The 24,930-nt window shown below is 36.1% G+C and overlaps 2 protein-coding genes and 1 pseudogene across 6 annotated transcripts in view; 1 reads left to right on the top strand and 2 right to left on the bottom strand.

Annotated features, from left to right (window-relative positions):
* DPH5 (diphthamide biosynthesis 5) overlaps positions 1 to 10,710 on the top strand; it is a 92,906-nt gene extending 82,196 nt beyond the window's left edge. Inside the window, exons 8-9 of one of the 5 annotated variants that reach the window (XR_006206449.1) lie at positions 8,520 to 8,657; positions 9,716 to 10,710. The gene's annotated coding sequence lies outside the window, so the exon portion shown is untranslated. Of the gene's footprint in view, positions 1 to 8,519; positions 9,459 to 9,668 lie in introns of those variants that run through there. The other 4 variants (XR_006206450.1, XR_006206448.1, XR_006206447.1 and 1 more) reach the window with 4 other exon arrangements.
* The window catches only part of SLC30A7 (solute carrier family 30 member 7), a 90,619-nt gene that overhangs the window by 32,994 nt on the left and 32,695 nt on the right, over positions 1 to 24,930 (bottom strand). Inside the window, exons 7-8 of the mRNA XM_042953075.1 lie at positions 24,662 to 24,712; positions 20,595 to 20,730 (exon numbers count right to left, since the gene is read on the bottom strand). Of these exons, the coding sequence (XP_042809009.1) occupies positions 20,595 to 20,730; positions 24,662 to 24,712 (187 nt within the window). The remainder of the gene's footprint in view (positions 1 to 20,594; positions 20,731 to 24,661; positions 24,713 to 24,930) is intronic.
* On the bottom strand, positions 9,729 to 10,779 carry LOC122228157 (annotated as a pseudogene).

Raw genomic sequence — 24,930 nt, 5'->3', positions numbered from 1 at the left:
AATACAAGTTATTTTCTTCATTTTCATGAAAAAGAAACTAAAATCACACCAGCCATATAAGAAAAAAAATATTAATGATCTATTAATTATCTATTCTGTATCCATAAGGAACAAAGGTGTAGGTAAGGAAGAAAAATGAATGCAAATTCACACTGATATCCTGTCAAGAGGTTGAGAATTGGGACGAGACAATAGAATCAATGAAGTAAGAGGACAAAAGTTCTACAAAATATACAGTTTGAGAAGACTTTTGAGAAGACTGAAAAAATTCACGTTATTTGTATTAAATATGGTAACATTTGTATCGAAAAGATAATGTGATCTGGAAGAACCGCCCCACTACTTCTGTAACCCATTTAAAGCTGTAGCTAGGCTAGGATGGGCAAAAGCAAGAGATAACGTACTTCAAGGAAATCTGCATTTAAAAAAATTTTATTATTGGAGACAGAGAGAGAGAAAGGACAGCGCACAAGCAGGGGAGAGAGGCTGAGGGAGAGAGAGAGAGAATCCTATGCAGGCTCCCCATTCAGCACAGAGCCCGATGTGGGGCTCAATCCCATGACCCTTGGATCATGACCTGAGCTAAAAATCAAGAGTCAGACGCTCAACCAACTGAGCCACTAGGCGCCCCCATTTTTAAAACAGTATAGAAGTGAAGACACAGGATCTTGTTTAGAAAAACCAAATAAGATGGCAAGAAATAGTGATCACAATTATTAAAATCAAATTAATTATCATTCAGATAGCTTCAGTGATCACAAGTTTTAACTGAGAACAAAAAGGCCTTGTGGTCAGCAAGAAAAATCCAAAAGGAATAGAACCAAAGTGCTGATTATCTCTAGGTTAAACAAAGCTATTAGGAATCTGAGCTAAAATGGGTCTGTCTGGTTTAAGTTAAAAAATGGTATACCTGTAACTGATTCAATCTATGTGGTATTCAAACCTTAACATTTCCTCACCATACAGTGATAGAGCTTTGCCTCTAGATGGCTGAGTGTGTTCCTCTGAAGAAATCTAGCAGCCAGGAAGGATACCACAGAAAAGTAGAAAAGGGGCACTGTTAACATGCACCAACTCCTGTGCCCTCCTAAATGATGGAGGCAGTCCATACAATGAACTGTATTTCTTTTATTCTCTCCTTCCTTTCTCTTTTTCCCCTAGTTGATAATGAATGAATGAGGGTCAGTTAAGGGCGGGGAGGCGGCGGAGGGGAGGAGGGAGAGGGAAGGACATGTTATCATCAAAGGAGAGAAACCATGTAAGTGAATGGTGCCTGCTATCCAACAGCATTCGTTTGGGGAAGGAAGGTAGGCAGGCAATTAACACTCATACAATGCCTCCCATTTTTTTTGCCAATTTGTTCTAGACTTTAGATATCTTAATCCATTTAATCCATACATAGCAAATTATGAGGTAGGTATTACTATTAACCCCATTCTAAAGATGAAAAATTGAGGAACAGAGAGGTTAGGTGACTTGCCTAAGGTCACACAGCTAAGTGGTGAAACCAGGATTTGAACCCAGGCACTTTGGCTCCATAGCAAATGCTCTTAACCACTCTGCATTATTTCCTCCAATTAAGTCATCAAAGTGGCTTTGCTAGCGATCACAAAGTGCCTCTGCCTGTAGGAGAGTTCTGACTTTAGGAAAAGCTGATCTTCAAAGCGTACAGGATGTCTGGACCACAGAAAGAAATTTAAAAGCTCAGGAAAAGATGAGCAGTAGTAATGATATGAATGTTACTGCTGACTGGTATTGTCAAAATTTGAATAGAAGCAAATCCCTAGTTACCATTATGGACCCATCTTCAATGATAACTTCCAAAGTCACGTGTTTGTGAGAAGTAAACCAAACATGGGAAATACAGAGCAAAGGCAAAAGGACCTTTATTTAATTGTTTACCCAAATTAAACTTTTAAAATACCACTGTGAGAACAGACCTTTTATTGAATATCTCAAGGTAGGTTTCTAATTGCTACATTATGTTGCATGCTGACTACATGAAAATACTTAGCTGCTGAGACAGGGATAGAAATCATATTTTGCAAGCATTAATTAAGCAAGAGAACAGAGTAACTTAAGTGCAGGCTATAGCTAGTAGAGGAGAGTTAGAAATTGACTACACACAAATTAACAATGAACATTAAAATTAACCAAAAGGGACTATTATTTTTTTTTTTTTGGCAACAAATGAAAAATAGTAAAAAAAGAGTAAGAGTGAATGAGTGAATCAGAGTTGAAAAAACTTCATGTGGTTTCCATTTTAAAAATTTACTTTTACTTTTTGAATGAAATCTTACCATTTGTAACAATGTAGATGGAACTGGAATGTATTATGCAAAGTAAAATAAGTCAGTCAGAGAAAGACAAATATATTTCATTCATATGTGGAATTTAAGAAACAAAACAAATGAACATAGGAGAAGGGAAGGAAAAATAAAATAAAAACAGAGAGGGAGGCAAATCATAAGAAGCTTTAACCATAGAGAAAAAACTGAGGGTTGCTAGAGGGGAGGAGGGTGGGGTGATGGGGTAATGGGTGATGGGCATTAAGGAGGGCACTTCTTGGGATGAGCACTGGGTGTTATATGTAAGTAATGAATCACTAAATTCTACCCTGAACCTCCCCCCGCCAAAAAACAAACAAACAAACAAACAAACAAACAAACACCCAGAAAACAAAGCAAACAAAAAAACTATATGAGGCACACAAGAATGAAAAATAAGTGTTTGAATTATAAATATATTGCTACCCAAACAGAACAAATCCAGAATCCTTCAAAGACTAAGAAACAATACTTTACCCACTTTCCACTCCTGGAAGACACTGTAATCCATATCGATAACTGGTCCTTGTATATGATGCTGACCACCTTTTAGAGTTTAGAAACGGTTTACCTTTCCGTTAACAATTATAATCTGTTACATGAGATCAAGTCAGACAAAATAACCCCAAGAAAACAAATGCTTACAGATAAGAAAAGGTTGGTAATCGCCCCTTGCTTTCTGGAAGAGTCCCCTGCATGTGATGTACTAGAAGTGCAAGACAAAGGAGCCTGATAGAAATGTAGCTTTACCACACAGAAAACAAATAGGAAAGTAGAATTTGCCATTTCAGGGCAAGAGATACAGATATAACAGTATCTTGTAGGAAGATGGAAATTGCTCAGAGGCTACAAACCAACCTGTTCTCCTTACAAGGAAGACTTGTCTAACTCCACCAGAGATCCATTTCCCCTTCTTCTGGACAAATGCCACTTTCTGAATATGTTCCTCCTCTTAACAGAATGCACAATCAGAAAATAAAGCAAACTAAAAGTGAACTTAACAAAAGCACAGCCACCTCATGAATGCATGAAAACAAAACCCATGAAAACTTCATGAAGATTAAATGGCTAAGAGACTGCTTCCGATTTTTTTTTTCCAATGGCAGAAATAAGAAGGAAAAGTTTTGTTATGTTTTAAATGCTTGGGATTGGGGCGCCTGGGTGGCGCAGTCGGTTAAGCGTCCGACTTCAGCCAGGTCACAATCTCGCGGTCCGTGAGTTCGAGCCTCGCGTCAGGCTCTGGGCCGATGGCTCGGAGCCTGGAGCCTGTTTCCGATTCTGTGTCTCCCTCTCTCTCTGCCCCTCCCCCGTTCATGCTCTGTCTCTCTCTGTCCCAAAAATAAATAAAAAACGTTGAAAAAAAAAAAAAAAAAGACTGTATTTAAATGCTTGGGATTTTTAGTAGACAGTCTATAAATATTTTTTATTTTAAAAATTTACTTATAGTTTGTATTGTATTTTTTTTACATTTTTATTTTAATTCCAGTTAGTTAACATACAGTGTTATATTAGTTTCAGGTATACAATATAGTGATTCAACAATTTTATATATTCCTCGGTGCTCATCATAAGTGTACTCTTAATCCCCCCACCCTAATTTTTTTAAAGGCTAAAAGTGTCAACAATTCCAAAGTCAAAAGTATATCTAAAAAAATATATTCAAAGTCTCACTTCTAATTCCTTCTCTCTGCCTAGAAGTAAACATATTATATTTGCTTTAGGTTTATCCTTGAGTTTCTTTTGGAAATTTATAAGAAAACATGCACATTATACATGTATCTCTTCTCCTTCTTATAAGAAAGGTAGCAGTGCTACCTTTTACATGTCTTTTACTATACACCTATACAGCATGTACTACATTTCAAGTGTTTTTTTTACATTTTTTTTTTAAGTTTATTGATTTATTTTGAGAGAGAGAGCGTGCACAGGTAAGGTAGGGGCAGAGAGAGAGAGAAGGAGAATACCAAGAAGGCTCTATGCTGTCAGCACAGAGCCTGATGCAGGGCTCAATCTCACAAACCAGGAGATCAGGAGTCGGACGCTTAGCTGACTGAGCCACCCAGGTGCCCCTCAAGTTTTTTTCTTTTTTTTTAATAATGTATCTTGAAAATCACATATTACCACATAGAGGTCTTCCTCATTCTTTTTTTATTATTATGATAAAAAACACATAACATTAAGTTTATCGTCTTAAACGTTTTTTAGTAACAGGAGTGTTAACTTCATTGTGCAAAATTGCTCTGTAACTTTTCATGCTGTTACACTGAAATTCTATACTCATTAAACACTAATTTCTCCTCCGCTCTCTTCAGCCCTTGCCAACCACCTTTCTACTTTGTTTCTATAATTTTGACTACTTTACATATTTCATCTGAATGGACTCATATATTGTTTGCCTCTTTTGGATTGGCTTATTTTGTTCAGCATAAAGTCAAAATTCATCACATGACAACATTTCCTTCTTTTTAAAGACTGCCTACCCAACACATTCAATGTGTGTTAAAGAGAGACTGCCTTTTCCCCACTGTAGAGTCTTGGCACTCTTGCCAAAAATCATTTGGTTATATATGAAAAGGTTTATTCCTGGGCTATTTATTTGTTCCATTGGGCTATGTGCCTATCTTTATGCCAGGATCACATAATAGCTGTTGCTTTGTAGTACATTTTAAAATGTGGAAGTGTGATGCCTTCTTTCTCAAGATTGTTTTGTCTAGTCATGGTCCTTTGAGATTCTATACAAATCTTGGGACTATTTTCCAGCAAAAAAATGTCATTGGGATTTTAATAGAGAATCCATTGAATCTGTAGATCATTTTGGGTAGTATACACATTTAAACAATATTAAGTTCTGATCCATAAACAAGAAGTCTTTCCTTTTTCTTATCTTTTTTGATTTCCTTACCAATGTTTTGTAGCTTTCAGTGTACAAGACTTTTATTTCCTTGGTAAAGTTTATTCCTAAGTACTTTATCCTTTTTGAGGCTATAATAAATGGAATTATTTTCTAAATTTCATTTTTGGCTTGGTCATTGTTAGTATTTAAGAAAAACAACTGAGTTTTCAGTGTAGATTTTGTATTCTGATACTTTGCTAAATTCTTTTATTAGCTCTAACAGCTTTTTGGTGGAATCTTTAGGGTTTTCTACATAGAAGAACAAATCATGTATGAACAGATCATTTTAATTCCTGATTAATTACAGGAATTAAATTAATTAAATTCCTGATTAATTAACTATTAATTAATTAATTAATAATTACAGATTTTCAATCTGTATGCCTTTATTTCTTTTTCTTGTCTGATTCCTCTGGCTAGAATTTTCAGTACTATGGTGAATAGTAGTGGTGAAATTGGGCATGCCTATTTTGTTCTTGAGCTTAGAAGAAAAGTTTTCAGTCTTTCCCCACTGAGTATGATGTTGGTTTTTATATATGGTTTTTATTACTGAGGTAGTTTCCTTCTTTTCTTAGTTTGTTAAATGTTTCCACCATGAAAGGCTGTTGAACTTTATCACATGATTTCTCTGCATTGATTGAGATGATGTCTTTTTTCTTTCACTTTGTCCATTTGATATGTAACATCAATTGATTTTCATGTGTTGAACCATCCTTGCATTCCAAGTGTAAATCCCACCTGCTCATGATGTAAGACACTTTTAAAGTGCTGTTGAATTCATTTTGCCTAATATTTGTGTCAATGTTCATGAGGAATATTGGTCTATAGTTTTCTTTTCCTGTCCTGTTTTTGTCTGGTTTCAGAACCTGGGTAATTCTTGTCTCACAAAATGAGTTTCGGAGTCTCCTCTCCTCTTTAATTCTTTGGAAGAGTTTAAAAAAGAATTGGTTTGAATTCTTCTCTAAATGCTTGGTAGAATTCACCAGTAAATTCATCTGGTTCTGTGCTTTTTCCTGTTGTTGAGAAGTTTTTTATTAGTGCTTCAATTCTTTAATTACTGGTTCCTCACTAGTTATAGGTTTGTTCAGATTTTTTTATTTCTTCATGATTCAGTCTTGGTAGGCTGGACATTTCTAGAAATATATCCATTTCTTACACGTTTTCCAATTTGTTGGCATATATTATTCATAGTAGTTCCTTATATTTCTTTTTTATTTATGTGATATCCATTATAATGTCTCCTATTTTGTTTCTATTTTAGATATTTGAGTCTTCTTTCTTCTTAGTTAGGGTGTCTAGCTAAGGGTTTGTCAATTTTGTTGATCTTTTCAAAAAAACCAATTCTGGGTTTTGTTGACATTTTCTGTAGTTTTTCTACTCTCTATTTCACTTATCTCTGCTCCAATCTTTATTATTTCCTTCTTTTGCTGACTTTCAGTTTAGATCTTCTTTTTCTAGTTCCTTATGACGTAAGGTTAGGTTGTTGACTTGAGTTTTTTTAAATGTAGGCATTTATCACTACGAAGTTCCCTCTTATTACTGCTTTCACTGTATCCCGTAAGTTTTGACACGTTGTGTTTTTGTTTTCATTTATCCCCTGATATTTTCTAAATTCCTTTGTAATTTCTTCTTTGACCCACTGGTTGTTACAGTATGTTACTTAATTTCCACATAATTTTGGATTTTTGTGTTTTCCTTCTGCTAGTGATTTCCAGTTTTATTCCATTGTGATTAGAGAAATATTTTGTGTAATTTTAATCATCTAAAATTTGTTAGGACTTTTTTTGTTACCTAACATGTAGTCTACCTGGGATATTGTTCGTGTTTGCTTGAGAAGAATGTGCATTCTGCTATTATTGGGTCGAATGCTCTGTATTTGTCTCTTAAGCCCAAATGGTCTACAGTGTTGTTCAAGACTATTCTTTCCTTATTGATCTTCTACTTGATTGCTTTATCTGTAACTGAAAACGAGGTACAATGTCCTTCTTTGCCTTTTGTTGTAGTTTTTGTCTTAGAGTCCCTTTTCTCTGATATAAGTATGGCCACTCTAATCTCTTAAGGTTCCTGTTTGCACTGAGTATCTTTTTCTACCTTTTCACTTTTAGTCTATAAATTTAGATCTACAGTGAATCTCCTGTAAGCAAAACAAAACTGGATCATGTTTTCATTTGTTTTTTTAATACTCATTTAGCCAGTCTATGTCTTTTTTTTTTTTAATGTTTATTTATTTTTGAGAGGGAGACAGAGCGTGAACAGGGGAGGGGCAGAGAGTGAGGGAGACAGAATCTGAAGCAGGCTCCAGGCTCTGAGCTGTCAGCACATAGCCCAATGCGGGGCTCGAATTCAGAAACCGTGAGATCATGATTAACCGACTGAGCCCCCCAGGCGCCCCCAGTCCATGTCTTTTAATAGCTATGCTTAATCTGTTTACATTTAAAAGTAATTACTTTAAATGTAAGGACTTGTATGAAAGGACTTACAACTGCCATTTGTTCCTTGTTTTCTGTCTTTTAGCTTTTTGTCATTTTTTTCTCTCTTCTTCGTGTTTCACTGATTTTTCTATAGTGACATGTTTTGATTCACTTCTCATTTCCCTCTCTGTATAAATATCCTATAGTTATTTTCTTCGTGGTTTCATGGCATGTGACAAGTTGTTGCTTTCAAGACTCTCACTTTACATGTGACATTTGACAGTATAGTTATGATGTGTCTCAGTGTATATCTCTTTAGATTTACCCTAGTTCTTTTGAGTTTCTTGAATTTGTATATCCATTTCTCTTCTTAATTTTGAGAAACTTTTGGCCATTGTTTCTTCAAATAGATTCCCTGTTCCTTTCTTTCTTTACTTTCTGAGACTCCCATAATTTATATATTGTTTTTCTGGTCCATAAATCTCTCAAGCTCTCTTCATTTTTCATTTTTGGGCTCCCCTGCTTCAGTAACTTTTGAAAGTCCTATGTTCAAGTTCACTGATTCTGTCTTCTGTCTGGTCAAATCTACTACTGAGTCCTGACAGTGAATTTTTCAATTTTGTACTGTTATTCTTTAGTTGCAGAATTTGTTTGGCTCTTCTTCATAGTTTCTATCTCTTTGTTCATACTCTCATTTTGTTCATGCATCATTTTCCTAATTTTGTTTACTTGTCTATCTGTGCTGTTTTTTTTAATTTAATTAGGTATCCTTAAGATGGTAATTTTGAATTCTTTACCTGTCAATTCACATCTTCTTTTTTTTAGATTTGGTTTCAGGAGATCTAATTTGTTCCTTTAAACATATTATAGTTGGCTGTTTCTCTGTAGGTCTTGTTTTTTGTTGTTGGGACTTGGGGATCTGAAGAATCGACCAACTCTTCAGACTTTGTAGTCTGGCTTCATACAAGGATGGCTTTCTCTATTCAGCGTGCTAGAGATTCTGGACACCTCAAAGGTCTTTTCCAGGTATGTGTCCTCTATGTGTTTTTGCAAGTAATCTGTCCTATTTGAAGATGTTTGCTGGCTTCTGCTCAGGAGCTCTCCCTTGTGTGTCTGTAACATTGCCAATGGCTGGCTACACGAAATCACAGTACAGGGACTCCATCTAGTGTCTGTCTATGGTACTGCAGACTCTAATGCACTGTTGCTGTTCTCAGGGGTGCTCAAATTGTCACCCTGTTTCTGTCCATACATGCATACAAGCAAGAATGACACTCTCAGGCAGCACCCCATACCCTGCAAAAGCCAGCTGGAAGTATGTTCAACTCCTTTTCCTCTCCAGGGAGAATATGGTAGTTGGAGTTTTCCTTGCAAAATGTGTGAAGGGTCGGGGTAGAGCGGGAATGTGCTAACGAGAGTGGAAAGTATCACCTATTTCCTACCAAGCCTCCATGTAGTTGGCTTCCCACTAGCCTGGGGTGCAGGAACCCTTGAACCAGTTTCAGGATTTCTACAGATGTATTTTGTCAGTTTGTTGTGTTAAATTTCTGTCTCCAAGGAAGAAAGAGAATCTAGCACTTCCTATCCTGCCATCTTGCTGATGTCACTGCCCTCCCCCAACTTATTTTAATCATGCTTGACACTGTCAATGTTCTTTCTGCAGAGATAATACCATTCTCATTTCTATCAGCAATGTTCTGCCTATTTTACCTATAGTCTTGACAAAAGATTATGCAAACTTTGACTATTTATCCACCTGATAGATAAGAGGTGGTGTCTCAAGGTAGTTTTAATTTGCATTTCTTTTTAATGAGTGAGGCCGAACTACTTTTATATGTTTAAAAGTCACTTGTATTTCTTTTCATGTAAATTAAATGAACTTACACTTTTGCCCATTTGTTTATCGGCTATTAGTCTTTTAATTTTTTTTAGGAGCTCTCTCTATGTTAGGGAGGTTAGCCTTTCAAGTTGTAAGTGGCAAATACTTATCAGTTTATTACACCTTCGACTTCACTTTTGTTTTGTTTGTTTTTTAAGTCAGAAAACCAGTGTTTTATTTCTAAAGCTCTGCCATATGTCTCCAGAGGATGCCAATGATCACCTGCCACCCTGTGACACCAGGCTGTCCACACAGCCAGCAAACAGAGTCTGGCCATCAGCAGACCAGCCCAGAGAGGCAAACTGGGGTGGCTCTGCCTTGCTGCTGGAACTGATAACGTTCTGCTTCAGTTCATCTACAATGATCTTGTCTTCCAAGTCCCAGATCTTGATGTGGGAGCCCACGGCAGCACAGAGTCAGTATCAGCTAGGACTGAAGCATGGCGCATGAGGATGTCCCCAGCACCTCGCATATAAAGGGGCTTGTCTTCATTGAGGTCCCACAGCATGACTTGGCCATCCTTGCCCCCAGTAGCACAGAGGGATCCACCTGGAGTGCCACAGTGTTCGGGGAGCCAGTGTGGCTGATAGGATTGGTCCTCAGCTTGCAGTTTGCCGGTCCCACACTTGACCGACTTGTCCCAGCCACAGGTGACAATGATGGGATTGCTGCTACTGGGTGAAAAGCACACACAAGACACCCACTCCAAATGGCTTTCATCCTGGACAGTATATTTGTATACACACCGTGTACTCCACAGCTTGATGGTTTTATCTCAGGAGCCAGAGACAATTTGCTGGTTGTCAGAGGGTAAGGCCACACTCAGCACATCCTTGGTATGGCCTACAAATCTGTGTGTGGTGGTACACGTTGTGAGATCCCAAAGACAAAGAACAAACTGAGAGAGCAAACTGGCCACGTGAGGAGACGACCACATCACTAACAAAGTTGGAATGACCCTGAAGAGCATGCTGTGGAATGCCCTCATCCCTGGTCAGCTTCCACACGATAATGGTCTTATCTTGAGAGGCAGCCATAGTTAGTCTCATCCCTGGTCAGCTTCCACATGATGATGGTCTTATCTCGAGAGGCAGGTAGCATCATGTCCAGGAACTGGGGAGTGGTGGCGAACTGGGTCACTCAGCTATTGTGGCCTTTGAGGGTGCCACAAAGTGTCATCTGAACAGTCATGGCAGCAGTGTGTGCAGGTGTCACTGTGTCAGCAAGAATGGAGTTGGACAGCTCAGAAAGACTAGCACCACAGCCACTCCTGCCATGGCCCTCCTGAAGAAAAGAGCTTGACTTCCTTTTGATGCTTTCTTTTCCATGTCGAAGTTCTTTTTCGTGTAACTTAATTCATCAATCTTTTTTCCTACTGATTCTAGTTTTGAGCCATAGTTATTCCCCTAATATTCTCACACTATAAAATAATTCAGACATACTTTCTCCTAGTATTAGCGTGGTTTCATGTTTTGAGAGCTCTAATCAATTTGGAATTCATTCAAGTATATATAGCATGAACTACAGTTCCAAATTTATCTTTCTCCAAAGGACTGTCTACTTATTAGAGAGCCCATCTTCCCCCCACTGATTTGAAAGGCCACTTTTATCCTTACTAAATTTATATTTGCACATAAATCTATTTCTGGATTTTCTCATCTGCTCCATTAGTTTGCTTTTTCAGGCACCTCACTATTTTAATTATAAAGGCTTTACATTTTTTTTTTTTCCCCAGGGTTTTCTTGGCCATTCCTCCTGTTTATTTTTCCTTGTAAACTTCAAGATCAACTTTTACTACCACCCTCCAGAAAAAAAATCTGTTGGTATTTTTATTAGAATAGTTTCAAGTATATAAATAAACATAAGAGTTGACCTGTTTATGATGGTGATTCTTCAAAAACAAGAGGCTCCCTGTTCAAACCCATTTGAGTTTTTTAAAAGTAAACTTTTCCTCACACAAGTTTTACACATTTTATCTACAGACTGGATTTTGCTTATGTATAAAGGGTATTAATTTTGGGCATCAATTTTTTATCTGTGACCTTACTAAATTATATTTGTCACAGTTTTTTCATTATTTTCATGAGCTTTACAGAAATAAAATCATAGATTTTACATAAAAGAATAATCCCTTCTCTCAAATTTTTAAGTCTCAAATACTCTCTTATGTAAAGTTATTAGCTAATGATCACTAATACATTACTACACGTCCTCTGCTCTTTCTCATATTTCTAAGACTGTCTGCCACCCTTTCTTAACTAAAATTCCAAATCTGAAATACCAAAAACACACAAAATAATTTGAGTGACTATTTCTGAATTCCCCCAAGGATAGTAACATAAGTAATACTTTTCTAGATATATAGGTGACAAGTTAATACTTACAAACAAATGAATGCCTTAGGGGATTCTTTCCCAGAATGCTGGTTGAAAAAGGCTGTTAGACTAATTAGTATTTATAAATGCTCTCACTATGGTTTTATATATGATTAAAAAATACAATTATTATATAATAATGTTCCCATTTGTTCAATTTTACAATACAGATACATACGCAAACAAGTTAAAATCTTAAGAGACTACTTACTTCCCCCAAGAAGTACAGTTCATAAATTATAACTGTTTGATAGCCCAGCCACAAAGGAAATTATTAGGCAACACCCAAAACCATTTTTGAAAAAAAATCTTCATGATTTTTCATATATAGGAGTATTTTAAGATATGGTAGCTTCTTATATGTTAAAAAAAATGCTACTTTTTACTTAATATAGTTCACAAATAATTGTCTATTTAACCACAGAATCCACAAGATTTATCAAAATCAGTATCTACTCCAAATCCTGTATTAATAATGATGATCTTCTATGATTTAGAATTTCAAGTTTATAATTTTGTTTTCATTAATGCATACTCTTTTTCATTTTATATCACTATTTATGGCCATAATTGTCATTTCTAAAGTCGAGTTTGCCTCTACAATTTGGGGGACTTTTTTCTTCAAATTGTAAGAAACAAATATATTACTTGAAAAACTTTTACACCTAACAAAAAGATAATTTCTTTTGTGTAAGTTTTTCTGTATATTTACATATGATCATGGTAAAAAGGTACAAAGCACTACAAGGTGGTAACTCTGAGCTGCAGAAAATGGATTAAAAAAAAAAAAAAAAATTCCAGCACAGCTTCAAAAAATACCACACCAGAAACAAAGATTATTTCTGCATCCTGTTTATGTATATTTTCCCATCATGCATAAGTACCTCTTTTATTTAAGTGAATTAAAAATCAAGCTACAGATCTACGTAAAGGGCATCACTTTTACATAAATCACAGTATGATTCAAAGCTATAACTAAGTGGTCAGATTTCTGACGCTAAGTATGAATCCACTTTCCATTCCAACTGAACTACTGAGAAAAAGGGAGAAAAACGACTCTGAAATCTGTTATAAGAAATGTATTTCAGAAGATAAAAAATTACACTCTCACTATTATACTCAATCTCCTACTTTTCATTGGGAAACAAAATTCATCACAGCACAACTCAGTTTCACTGAGCAATTTATAGCACCTTTTGCCTGTGTTAGAAAATGCTGAGAGAAAAACTCTTTTTCTAAGAAATCACTGTCACTGTGAAAGTGAAAACGGAACACCGGGCAGCTTATAAGAGAGAGATGTCTATTTCCACAACATGTTCTCAATCAAGGAATATTTAGTTCCAGAAAACATATGGAGCCCTATTATTTCTTTTGCTCTTGGTGAATTGCAAATATATATAAGAATGAAGGGTAAGGAAAATTACTTCTCTATACTCTATTTTGTTGAGTCTATAAGAATTTTCATATATTTCCAAAATCAGCTTTGGATAACTAGGCAAACTTTTAGCCAATTTGAAAAACATCTCAAGAATGTTCTACTTACAACTATTTCATTATCATATGAACTTAAAAGTAAATTAAGTTTTTTTTTTTTTTTTTTAGTTTATTTATTTATTTTGAGAGAGAGAGAGTAAGTGATATGGGGAGGGGCAGAGACAGAGGGAGAGAGCCCAAGCAGGCTCCACACCATCAGTACGGAGCCCAACACAGGGCTTGAACTCATGAACCATGAGATCATGACCTGAACAGAAATCGAGAGTCGGACGCTGAACTGAGCCATCCAGGTGCTCCAAGTTTGCTTTCTTAACATAAAAATAGACAACTGGAATGTCTTTATTTTGTCGTTTGGAGCAACTTTTTTTTAATTGCCCTGCATTTTAAAAAGTTAGGTTTTAAGGTAAAGTCAGAAATATTAGCTTGCCTTAGAGACATTAGGAAAGAAGCACAATTTTAAAATTGCACCACCACCCCCCCAAAACCAAGTAAAAAATAAAATTGTACCACTTCCCCACACACACGTGTGTGTGTGTGTACTCTAATTAATTTTCCCCTGATACATGTAAAAAGAAATATACACCTTAGATATAGACTCTTCATAATAATGAATCATTCTATGTGTTGCCCTGTACCTTGTTTTATTTATTACCATTGAATTAAGGCCTTGCTACCTAATAAATCATTACATCTTTCATCTAGAACCTTTGAATGCTCTAATACTGTGACCAAGCTTAACAATCAGCATATAAAGTAGAAACTCAATGTAAAAAAAAGGTCTAAAAATGACTGTAAAGAAATGCTGTTAACAGTGGTAATGTGACCTCTAGGTGTTGTGATCCTGACTGATTTTTCTTTACATCTTTATATTTTTCATCATTTTCCAAACTTTTTATAATGACTATGTATTGTTGGAAAAAAATTAAAAAAAAATTTTTTAATGTTTATTTTGAAAGACAGACAGATACACCATGAGCAGGGGAGGAGCAGAGAGACAGGGAGAGAGAGAGAATCCCAAGCAGGCTCTTTGCTCAGCACAGAGCCCAACCCCATGACCCTGGGATCATGACCTGAGTGGATATCAAGAGTCGGATGCTTAACCCACCGAGCCACCCAGGCGCCCCCAAATTTTCTTAACAATACAATTTTGTATACGTAATACAAACAAAAAACACTGTTTTCAAAAAAAGGGCTCAGAATAAAAGAAAAATCCATAAGAAAACCTACAAAAATATTAACATGGTTCTCTCAGCTATTGGAACTATGAGTACTTTTTTTCCCTTATCCTTTTCTATACCAAATTTCTTGTCAATAGAATTGTTTCCGTTATTAAAAAAATACTTTTAAATTCACAATTTTCACTAAATTCTTCAGCCTCTTCTCTCAATAGCCACAGCATGTTCCTGTTCTACGTGAAAACTGGCTATCCTATGAGGGCACTGTTCCCCCTACAGCGCTGTTTTGTCTCCCACACTCCGTGTAATACGGGAGTTTATGGTGAGGTAAACATCTTCCTTGTTTATCACTTCCACTTCTAGATCTTTGCTCCTCTTACTCCCCCCCACCCCCGCCACCAAAATATAGTTCCTTTAAGACCCAGGCCATCAGATTATTCACCTTCTCTCCATCTTGACTACCAGTGCTACGACCCTGGATAGGTCCCCTTGGTCGCTAAAAAGTGTAGTCATGGGCTTATTCTCTTTCCACCTCTACCTTTTTCATTACTCTTAGTTTAAATACCCAGGTAGGCAAGCCATCCAGCACACTTGGCCTCTATATGATGGGTTTATCCTGGATCCACCCCTACAGTCATACCCTACACCTGCACATCCCAAGTTCAAGCCTCTCACAACCCGAGCCTCCCCTGCTCACTGCACTCACCCTCCTACCAGAGCTCCAACCCGCTAACAATCTCACTTTTTCGTCTCTTTTTCAGCATCTATTACCACCTTTAAATCTTCATTTCCCACCTCTGTAATACCTGCCGTGCTTCTTTCTCACTCTGTCAGTACTCGTCTGACAAAACCCCAAACCAGATGAATCTGGCTGTCTATCCCACACTTTTGACCAAGTAGCTGAGCAAGACTAGAGAAAAACACACTATGCTGGTTGTTTTTGCTTTAAATTCAGGACCCCAAACTTCAGAGTGGGCCCTTGGTGCTGCCAGGCAATCACACTGCTCCCCTTTACAGCAAAAAGCCTTAAAAGGGAGTTGACTACAGCGGCTACCTCCATTTCTTTCCTCCTCAGTCTCTCTTGAAGCTCCTCTGAACAGGCTTTCCTTCTCATTACCCTTCTGAGTGTCTTGTCTAAGTTACCAATCATCAGTCACAGCAGCACATAACAGGGCTGATCACTCCTTCCTGTTTGAAACACTTTCTTCACAGGGCTCCTAAGACGACGTGCATTTGCATCTCTCCTCCCATCTCCCTGGCCACTCCACTTTCCACTCCTTTAGCTGGAGTTACCTCCTGTGCTCCACCTTCCAGGGTTCAGTCCTCAGACCTCCTCTTCTCTTTACCAGTTCTCATTCTCTGGGAAAACTCATCTGATCTCATGGTTTAAAGTACCATTCATAAGCAGCTGACACCCAAAGCTATATCTTCCATGCTCACCTCCTCCCCAAACTCTAGATACTCTACCGCTCTGCCCTGAACATTGCACTTTAGCGACACTGCCCTTCTCACTGCTCCTTACACACGTCAGGCGGGTTCCCACTGTACTGGTTTACCTGAAGTTCCCTCTACCAAGAATAATCTTCCTCTGATCAGAACCCTGACCCTCTCCTTCGCTTGTAAGGTCTCTGTTCAAATGTCACTTTATGCAGGACTTTCCAAGCCCTTCTAAAATAGCAACCCCTTCCCCTGGTTCATAGAACTCACCCCGGTAAGATATTACATTATCTATTTGTATGTTCATCTGCTTTATTGACTAGAACCCCTATTAGAACATAAGCTCCATAAGGTTGGGCATTTGCCTATGGTGTTTACTGTCTAAAACATTTACTGAATGATGTTAAGATATGTTAAAGTTTTCTGCTTTATCTCCAAGAGGTGAGATTATGAGAACATTTCAATAGATAGGTTGCACATTTCAGTAGTACTTGAGTTTTTCAATCAAATCACTTGTGTCATCAGAACAAAGGAAACAAATAAAAATGTTAAAGTTTAACAATGAGAAAGAATCAAATTATATGAATTTGAGACTATATATTTTAAACTAGTGAGAAAAAGTTTTATAAACATATCAGTAGAACTTAGATAAGAATGATATATATATAGACTTTATATTGAAAGCCAACTGTAGCTGATTGGTTGTGGCTGCTTGAAACACTATATTGAAAGGGACCCTGAAGCTAAAGTGGGTTCTGCAGAAAAGAAGGATGTTTTCCAGAAAAATGGCAGGGGCGGGAATTGTGATTCCTGCCAGATAAACGCCACTCCATGACTTTAACTCTTTATGTGTACTGTTTTCAATTCTTTGTATTTAGCTCAGATCTCCCGAGAATTCCTTATTTGTACATCCATTGCCTATTTGAGATCTCTTTACAATGGTCTAATGAGAGATCTCAACTCAGTCACAAGCCAAACAGAACTTTTGGTCTGCAGTGCTCTTCAAAAAAACCCAAACAGACATTACTCTTCCCTTAGTCCTTCCTCTTTCATAAGGACACCTTCATTCACTAGGTTGCTAATGTAGAAACTCTAAGAATTATCCTTGATTCCTCCCTCACTTAACCATGCCCTAAACATTCATATCCATAAGCAAATCCTATTAGCTCTAAGCCCAAAGCATTTTCTAATTTTATCTGTATCTCTCCAACTCCTAGATGAGTACCTCAGACCAAGCCACCATGGTCCCTCATTTTATTGACACTAATAGCTTTCTAGTTGGCCTGCCTTTTTGTACTCTTGCCCCCTGATAACCCATTACCTACACATCAGCCAAAGTAGTTTTTTAAAATACAAATCAAATAATAATGTCACTTCCCTATGGTTTCTCACTGCAGTTAAAATAAAACCCAAACTCCTATCCTGGCTCATTTTCCTAGGCCTATCTCTCCCAACTTTATCTCAAACCACTTTCCTCTTACTCCCTATGCTTCAAGTCATATTGGCTAACATTGTTTTCACTACAGGGCTTTTATACTAGCTGTTCCTTACAGAATGCTCTTCCTCTGACAGGCTTTCTTGTGACATTCAGATCTCAGTTTAAATGCTACCTCTTCAGAAGACTTCCTTTATCACTCAATCTAAAGTAGCAAGCCAATCACTATCATCTTATCTTAACTCTCTGCACACTACAAATAACTACTTGATGTTTGTGTAGTTTATTTATTAATTTGTTTGTTGTCTCTCTCTCTCTCCAACTATAATGTAAGATACTGTGAAACAGTATCTTATTACCACTCTGATGAGAGGGCCTATTTAATAAATATTTGTTGAAAAAGGATTTGTGCAATTTTGCTTTGTTTTGGTTTTAGCATATATTTACTTTGTGGGACAGCACAAGTGGGGGTGGAGCAGAGAGAAGGGGACAGAGGCTCTGAAGTGGCCTCTGCACTGATAGGCTGACAGGAGTGAGCACAATGTGGGGGCTCGAACCCATGAACCATGAGATTATGCATGACCTGAGCCAAAGTCAGATGCCTAACTGACTGAGCCACCCAGGTGCCCCTGATTTGTGCAGTTGTTTTTAATGTGTTATATTTCAGTAAAAAAAGTTGTGTGTATGTATTTGTTTATTCATATCTGTTGGCTAACGGAATGGGAATAGAACTAAGTAAGAATTCCCTATTTGGGAACAGAGAAAGTAATTCTCCAAGGTTGAAGAAACATGAATTTATTTTGATTCAAATCCAAAATAGACAAACTTTTAAAAACCTGGCAGAGTCTGGTACTGACTTTACAACAATGACAAAACAATTTGCCCTCACAGAGCTTAAGAAAGAATAAACAGGCTATTTCAACTTGTTGAGTCAATGCAGTGAAAGGAACAGTCAAAGGTGGTACAGGTAGGCATATTTAACTCAGCCTGGGAGGTGGACAATCCCGAAATCCTTCCTGAAGGAAGTGCAGTTTAAAACTGAAATCTGATCTGAAGGATGAGCAGTTGTGATGGATGTACTTGCGGGGGAGAGGGAGACAGGTACTCAGCATAAGAGTATTTTGGAGAAAGGAAATATAGTCAAAGCACAGAATCCAGACAGCTCATAACATATTTTCAGGAAACTGAAAGTAACTTGCTGTGGCTGGAGAGCAGCATATAAATTGAGAAAGGGTTAGAGAAAGACTGAGAAGTAAACAGGCTATCAAGATGCCCCACTGAGGAGTTTGGACTTTATCCTGAGGGTAAGAAAGCACCACTGAAGAATTTAAAGCAAGATAATATTTCCATGCACCAGAATCTTCATTTAAGAAAGATCATTGTGGGAGCACCTAGGTGGCTCAGTCGGTTAAGCTTCTGACTCTTCATTTCAGCTCAGGTCATTATCTCACACTTTATGAGACTGAGCCCCAAGAGTTGGGCTCCATGCTGAGTATGGAATGTGCTTGGGATTCTCTCTCTCTGCCCCTCTCCTACTCTCTCTCTCTCTCTCAAAATAAATGAATAAGAAAGAAAGAAAGAAAGAAAGATAGATCACTGTGGCCACAGGATGGAGAAGAGTATAGAGGGAGACAGAGAAGCCAACCTCTTCGAAGTAATAATTGATAGGAGAATTAGGATAGTAATAATGTAGCCAAAAAGAAGCAATTATTAAGATCCTACTCTAGGAAGTATTAAAAGCCACTAAAACTTATAATACAAAACAAAATGAACATACAAATAGAGAGATACAGATATAAGTTACCAAATCTATCAGTAGTTAAGTTTCATAGAATTATGTGACATATCAGCTGAACTTTCAAGGAAGTATAGTTAAGATTTCCAAAGATGAAAAAACTTCTGAACTTTATAAAAGACTTTTACATAACAGAGTTGCTTCCTGGTACAAATAATTTGAAGAAATGTAAAAAATAAGCTGCATATTTAAAATCTATATCCTTTTTTTTTTTTTTTTTTAATTTTTTTTTTTTAACGTTTATTTATTTTTGAGACAGAGAGAGACAGAGCATGAAAAGGGGAGGGTCAGAGAGAGGGAGACACAGAATCTGAAACAGGCTCCAGGCTCTGAGCTGTCAGCACAGAGCCCGACGTGGGGATTAAACTCACAGACCTCGAGATCATGACCTGAGCTGAAGTCGGCCGCTTAACCGACTGAGCCACCCAGGCGCCCCTATATCCTTTTTTTAAGGCAAGAACTTCAAAATTAATATTTATGACTAATTTACAATATTATAATTCCATCATAATTAGGTATATTCTATTCAACCGCAAGCTATAAAAATCATAGTCTGTCCTCTAGTGATCATTAGAAACCAAGTTTTACCAGCAGTAAAATTATTACGGATAAATAAAACAAAAATAGTCAAATCAAGGTATATGTATATATAATTACTAAATATATTAAACAATTCAAGACTGAAATAAAGGCACATATTATTCCATTATTCTGATAAAAATTAAACAAATAATAAAATGTATTTCAGAGTGAGATAAATCTGAGATATTACACAATCTAATTTAGCAAATATTTACTGAGAATTCACACACACACACACACACACACACACACTTTTACATATACATTAGAAAAATGGTAGGCAATAAACAACTAAGAGACAGATCCTTCCTAAAGAATTTTATAAGTTTAATAGGGAGACAGATATATGTATACCTCAATAAGCATTTTTATAAGACTTCAGCAATGATAAGATGACTTTATGAATTAAATAGCTGTGAAGAGACTTTAACATCCTTTTGCATCTGATAACATAAGATATAGAATCAGATTCTAAGTATAGCTAAAACATTTTATATTTTCAATGTTCTACTCTACAGATAGAATATTGGATTTAAAAAAATTACTACTAAGTTGAATTACAAGCCAAAAACATTAATTGCTAAATACCCAAAAGAAATGTCAAAACCTAGGCAAGACATAAATGGCAAACAGAAAAAATAGGAAGATGAGAAGAGAAATAATCTACATCGGAGTTTGTTAACAGCCAAAGAGAAACCAATATAATAACAATTTGTCTTTTAGATCTGTAATTTAAGTAGCACACTAATCACCTCTCATTTTAATATCTGAAAGTAATGTATAACACTTACCTTACAACTATAAGCATGGCTATCAGGATTGAACAGATAGGATCTGCTATCATCAGACCAAAATTTTGCATCATGATGGCAGAGGCAATTACACCAATACTCCCAAGTGTATCCGCCAGAATGTGTAAAAATACACCTGAAACAAAGCATAATTAAAATCAAAACAGTATCTTCTGATCAGTGAAAAATACAAATATTTCTTAAAACTATATTCTTCAATATATACATAAAAAACTAAATACCAATTAGAAAATCGGGATGAATGTAGATTCATTGTTTAGTAGTGAATAATAGGGAATTGAAATAATCTTCACTTTTTCAAATCACCAGGGGTTAAAATAGCTGATTCATAAATCATACTTGTTTTTCATGATTCTTAGTATTTTGGTACAACATAAATGAAGAACAGAAACAAGTTGATTTTAAGCACATTCATCTCTGGTTAAGAGAGTCCATATATTAATTAACAATTTTTTAGAAAAAAATTGCATTAGGCTGAAAGAATTGTTCAAGTAGCATTGTTTACAACTAGGAATACATGTACACACAGAGCCCTCTGCTGGTAATTAAAATTATTACTACTTGAGACAAGAATTTGCTTTGGATCGTAACTCTACAAATCCTGACATACTTACTTATTAATTATCCTGAGGGTTTTGTTACCTAAAACTACACATTAAGCTCAAACCTGATGTGGAAGAAAGTAGAGATCTGAATATTTTAAAGTAAATATATTTTTTAAACTTTCAATAAATAAAAACTAGATTGGTAGGATACTGATATTCTAACCGTTCAAGAACCTAGATATAATATTGTGACATTGTGATTTATAATAAGAAATACATATTTGGCCTTCATCCCTGTTTCTAGAAAAGCCCTGGAACTTCCCAAGTGCCAGCAACAAAGGTGTCTCTTGTTAATGTTAACATACTTTTGGACCCCACCTGTGGATGGGGGCTGGCTGCCAGGAGAGCCAATCTGTCCTGTGATCAGAGGATTGGAACTTCCAGTCCCAAGCCACTGACCTCTGACCTCCATGTATCAGAGAATTGCTTGCTGGTATGAGAGTATATTCTTCATTCTTCCACAGGAATTGTGCACAGAATCTTAGTTGGAGGTCAGATGTGGGATCAGAACCAGAACCCACTTCTAAATGTTAACATGTAATAATTGACATTTGATTATTAAACTATTAAAAAGTATCAAGAGGTAAGTTTAACATACATTATTTCTTAAAAAGACTAACAAAACAATAAGTTATTCAACATTTAGATCTTTAATAAGTAAAATTTACTGTACAGCAAAACACTGTTCTTGAAACAAGCTTAAACCATGTTACTAAAAATAGAACATTTTAAAATAGCATTTGCTCTATCTGAAAAGAAATACTTAATATGTAAAAAGCATATGTCTACATTAGAAGTACTCATTCTACTTCTTTATTATTCACTGGACAATTGAAGGCAAATCATTTATTTTTTAGGTATATACCATAGATTTATTAAACTTGAAAACACTTTCTAATAATTTAAAAACAGACTATTACTGAGTCCAATCAAATCTTAATGTGCTATAGGAAAATATGCTTCAATTCATTTACTACTGTATAATTTTACATCAAGTATTATACCAAATATAATTCATCCCTCAATACTTAATATATACTTTTTCATTCATATATAGACCTTTATAACTACTCTTCAAAAAGCTAATGGTTCTATTTCCCATAACGAAAATATTATGCCAAAGCATACTCATAGAAAAAGAAATCTGTTGCTCTAGGGTGTTTCAAATAGCAAAGAATTTAATAAGTGTCGAGCCCACATTAGGTTAAAAAAAAAAAATGGAGAAAAGTGTCCATCAAAGTAGATTGAAGGTACCTAAGCTTCAAAACTCTTACGTGACATGTGATGTCAAGCCTTTATATTCTTTAATTAGTGTCTTAGTAGGATCAGATGTAAAAATGACTCTAAATACTAAAAGGAAAAAAAAAAGTATCATTTGTTCTTGATTTCTCTTCCACTAAAAAGTCCCTGACTACATCTTATGTTCTGACCTAAAAACTGGCTTTTTTTTTAATGTTTACTTATTTTTGAGACAGAGAGAAAGACAGAGTGTGAGTCGGGGAGAAAGAGGGAGACACAGAATCTGAAGCAGGATCCAGGCTCTGTGCTATCAGCAGAGAGCCCAATGCGGGGCTCAAACTCACGAGCTGTGAGATCATAACCTGAGCCGAAGTGGGACACCCAACTGACTGAGCCATCCAGGCGCCACAAAACTGACTTTATTAGGAAGTGTCATGAATTTCCTAAGTCCTTCTTTGTAGTGACTGTTTCAAGAAGAATAATCACTAAAGAGAGAAATCTAAACTAGTATGTTTAACTTATATAAGAGTTGAAAGCCTTAGAAGACCTGGTAGGATACTGAAATGTTAACTGTCCAAGAATATAGAAAGCCAGAGTTCATACTGAAGAAGCTGCAAATAACCAAAAAACTTGGTTATGTCAGTTTTCATGTGTGAGTAGCCACATGGAAACTTTTAATGCCAGTTATCTCTATCCTTCAGCTATCTACTGGGCTGTGGCAGCCATTGGAAATTGATGGATACTCAGAAAATATAAAGTAATTTTCCTAACAGCTTGTATAAAAGATAATTAGGAAGGCAAATCTAACCTCCCTTCCCTCAACTTGTGATGATTTCCAAAACTAAAAATAAACCCATATTATCAAGGCTAATTTATAGCATTGGATATAGATGCATTACATATGCATGATTACAAGCTATTTCAGCAAATGCTGTTCTAAACCAATTCTATATATTTTGCAAATGGAAAACTAGTGACTAGAAGACACATTTAAGCCTCCTGAAATAAACTCCTCAGTATGAAGGAGCATATTCGCAGTGAAAAAATAAAAAGCAAGAGCTCTATCAAGAAATAGTGAAGAAAAAAAGGTGCAGTAGAGATTGGATCACGAGCTATTGAGAAAGTCAGATTGAAGACAAAAGTTACTAAAAGCAGGAAGGTGGGGAGCTGGGAATTTGGAAACTTTGACAATGAAGTCTAAATGGAAACTCAGAGCCAAAGATTGGCTCACATCTCAAAAACAAACTATCATAGTTCATAGACAAAATTGATTTTCTCTGCCTTGTAAAATTTTGTAAGGTATCATCATTTGATGCCCATGAATATGACAAAGGTCTCACTGTGCATTACATGCATATTTTAATATAACAGAGTTAAGTTTTTAGAGCAGTTTCACATTCATAGCAAAACTGAATGGAAGGTACAGATTTCCCATACACCCCTGTATTGGGCATAACATTCCAAATTGTCAAAATTCCCCAGCAGAGTAGTAAGTACATTTGTTACAACTGATGAAACTACACTGACATGTCATTATCATTCAAAGTCCAACTACATTAGGGTTCATTCTTAGTGTTATACATTCTAAGGGTTTAGATGCATTACATTTTTTCCTCTAAATTTTTCCACAACGTAAATACATACTGAATACTGAATTTGGAAAAAATATTTAATCATCCTATGAAGGCAAATATATTACTATGGTGTTACTATAGCCATTGGCATGGGTATAATTTATAGTTAAACACTAAATATTAAAAAAAAATTTTTTTTAACGTTATTTATTATTGAGAGACGGAGAGACACAGAGCATGAGCAGGGGAGGAGTAGAGAGAGGTAGAATCCAAAGCAGGCTCCAGGATCCAAGCTGTCAGCACAGAGCCCGACACAGGGCTCAAAGTCACAAACTGCGAGATCATGACCTGAGCTGAAGTCGGTCACCCAACCAACTGAGCCACCCAGGTGCCCCTACAGTACTAAATATTTTAATCTTCTTATTAAATCTAAGAAAATAGGCAAAAGTAACAGTTAAAAGAATATCTGCTAATATACCTAATAGTATATATTTTAAAAATCAGAAGAAAAGCTAATATTTTAGACACAAATATTACATTATAGACTTTTCTTAAAGGAAATTTCCAGATAGATCAACACAATGAAACCCATTTCATAAAACAGAAATATACAAATTGCTTGTCATACCTTGTAAAATCTGTCTGCTGGGTCCTGTTGTTTCTTTTAAAGAGGGACCATCTGTAGAGAGTTAAGTTAAATTATTTTAAAATATATCTTCAATTCCTGATTCAACTTTTGTAATTCAGAGAACTTTCATTCAAGTATATCATGAAGGATGCATGACTATACAGCCACATCAGACCTACAAAATTATTTTTTTAATTTAATGTAGTAACTGAATGGAGATAGACATGGGCATTTTAAAAATACACAGTATTTAGGTCATTATTATATTA

The sequence above is a fragment of the Panthera leo genome, chromosome C1 (genome assembly GCF_018350215.1).
Source record: "Panthera leo isolate Ple1 chromosome C1, P.leo_Ple1_pat1.1, whole genome shotgun sequence".
Lineage (NCBI taxonomy): Eukaryota > Metazoa > Chordata > Mammalia > Carnivora > Felidae > Panthera > Panthera leo.
This window is presented reverse-complemented; position numbering and strand designations above follow the sequence as displayed.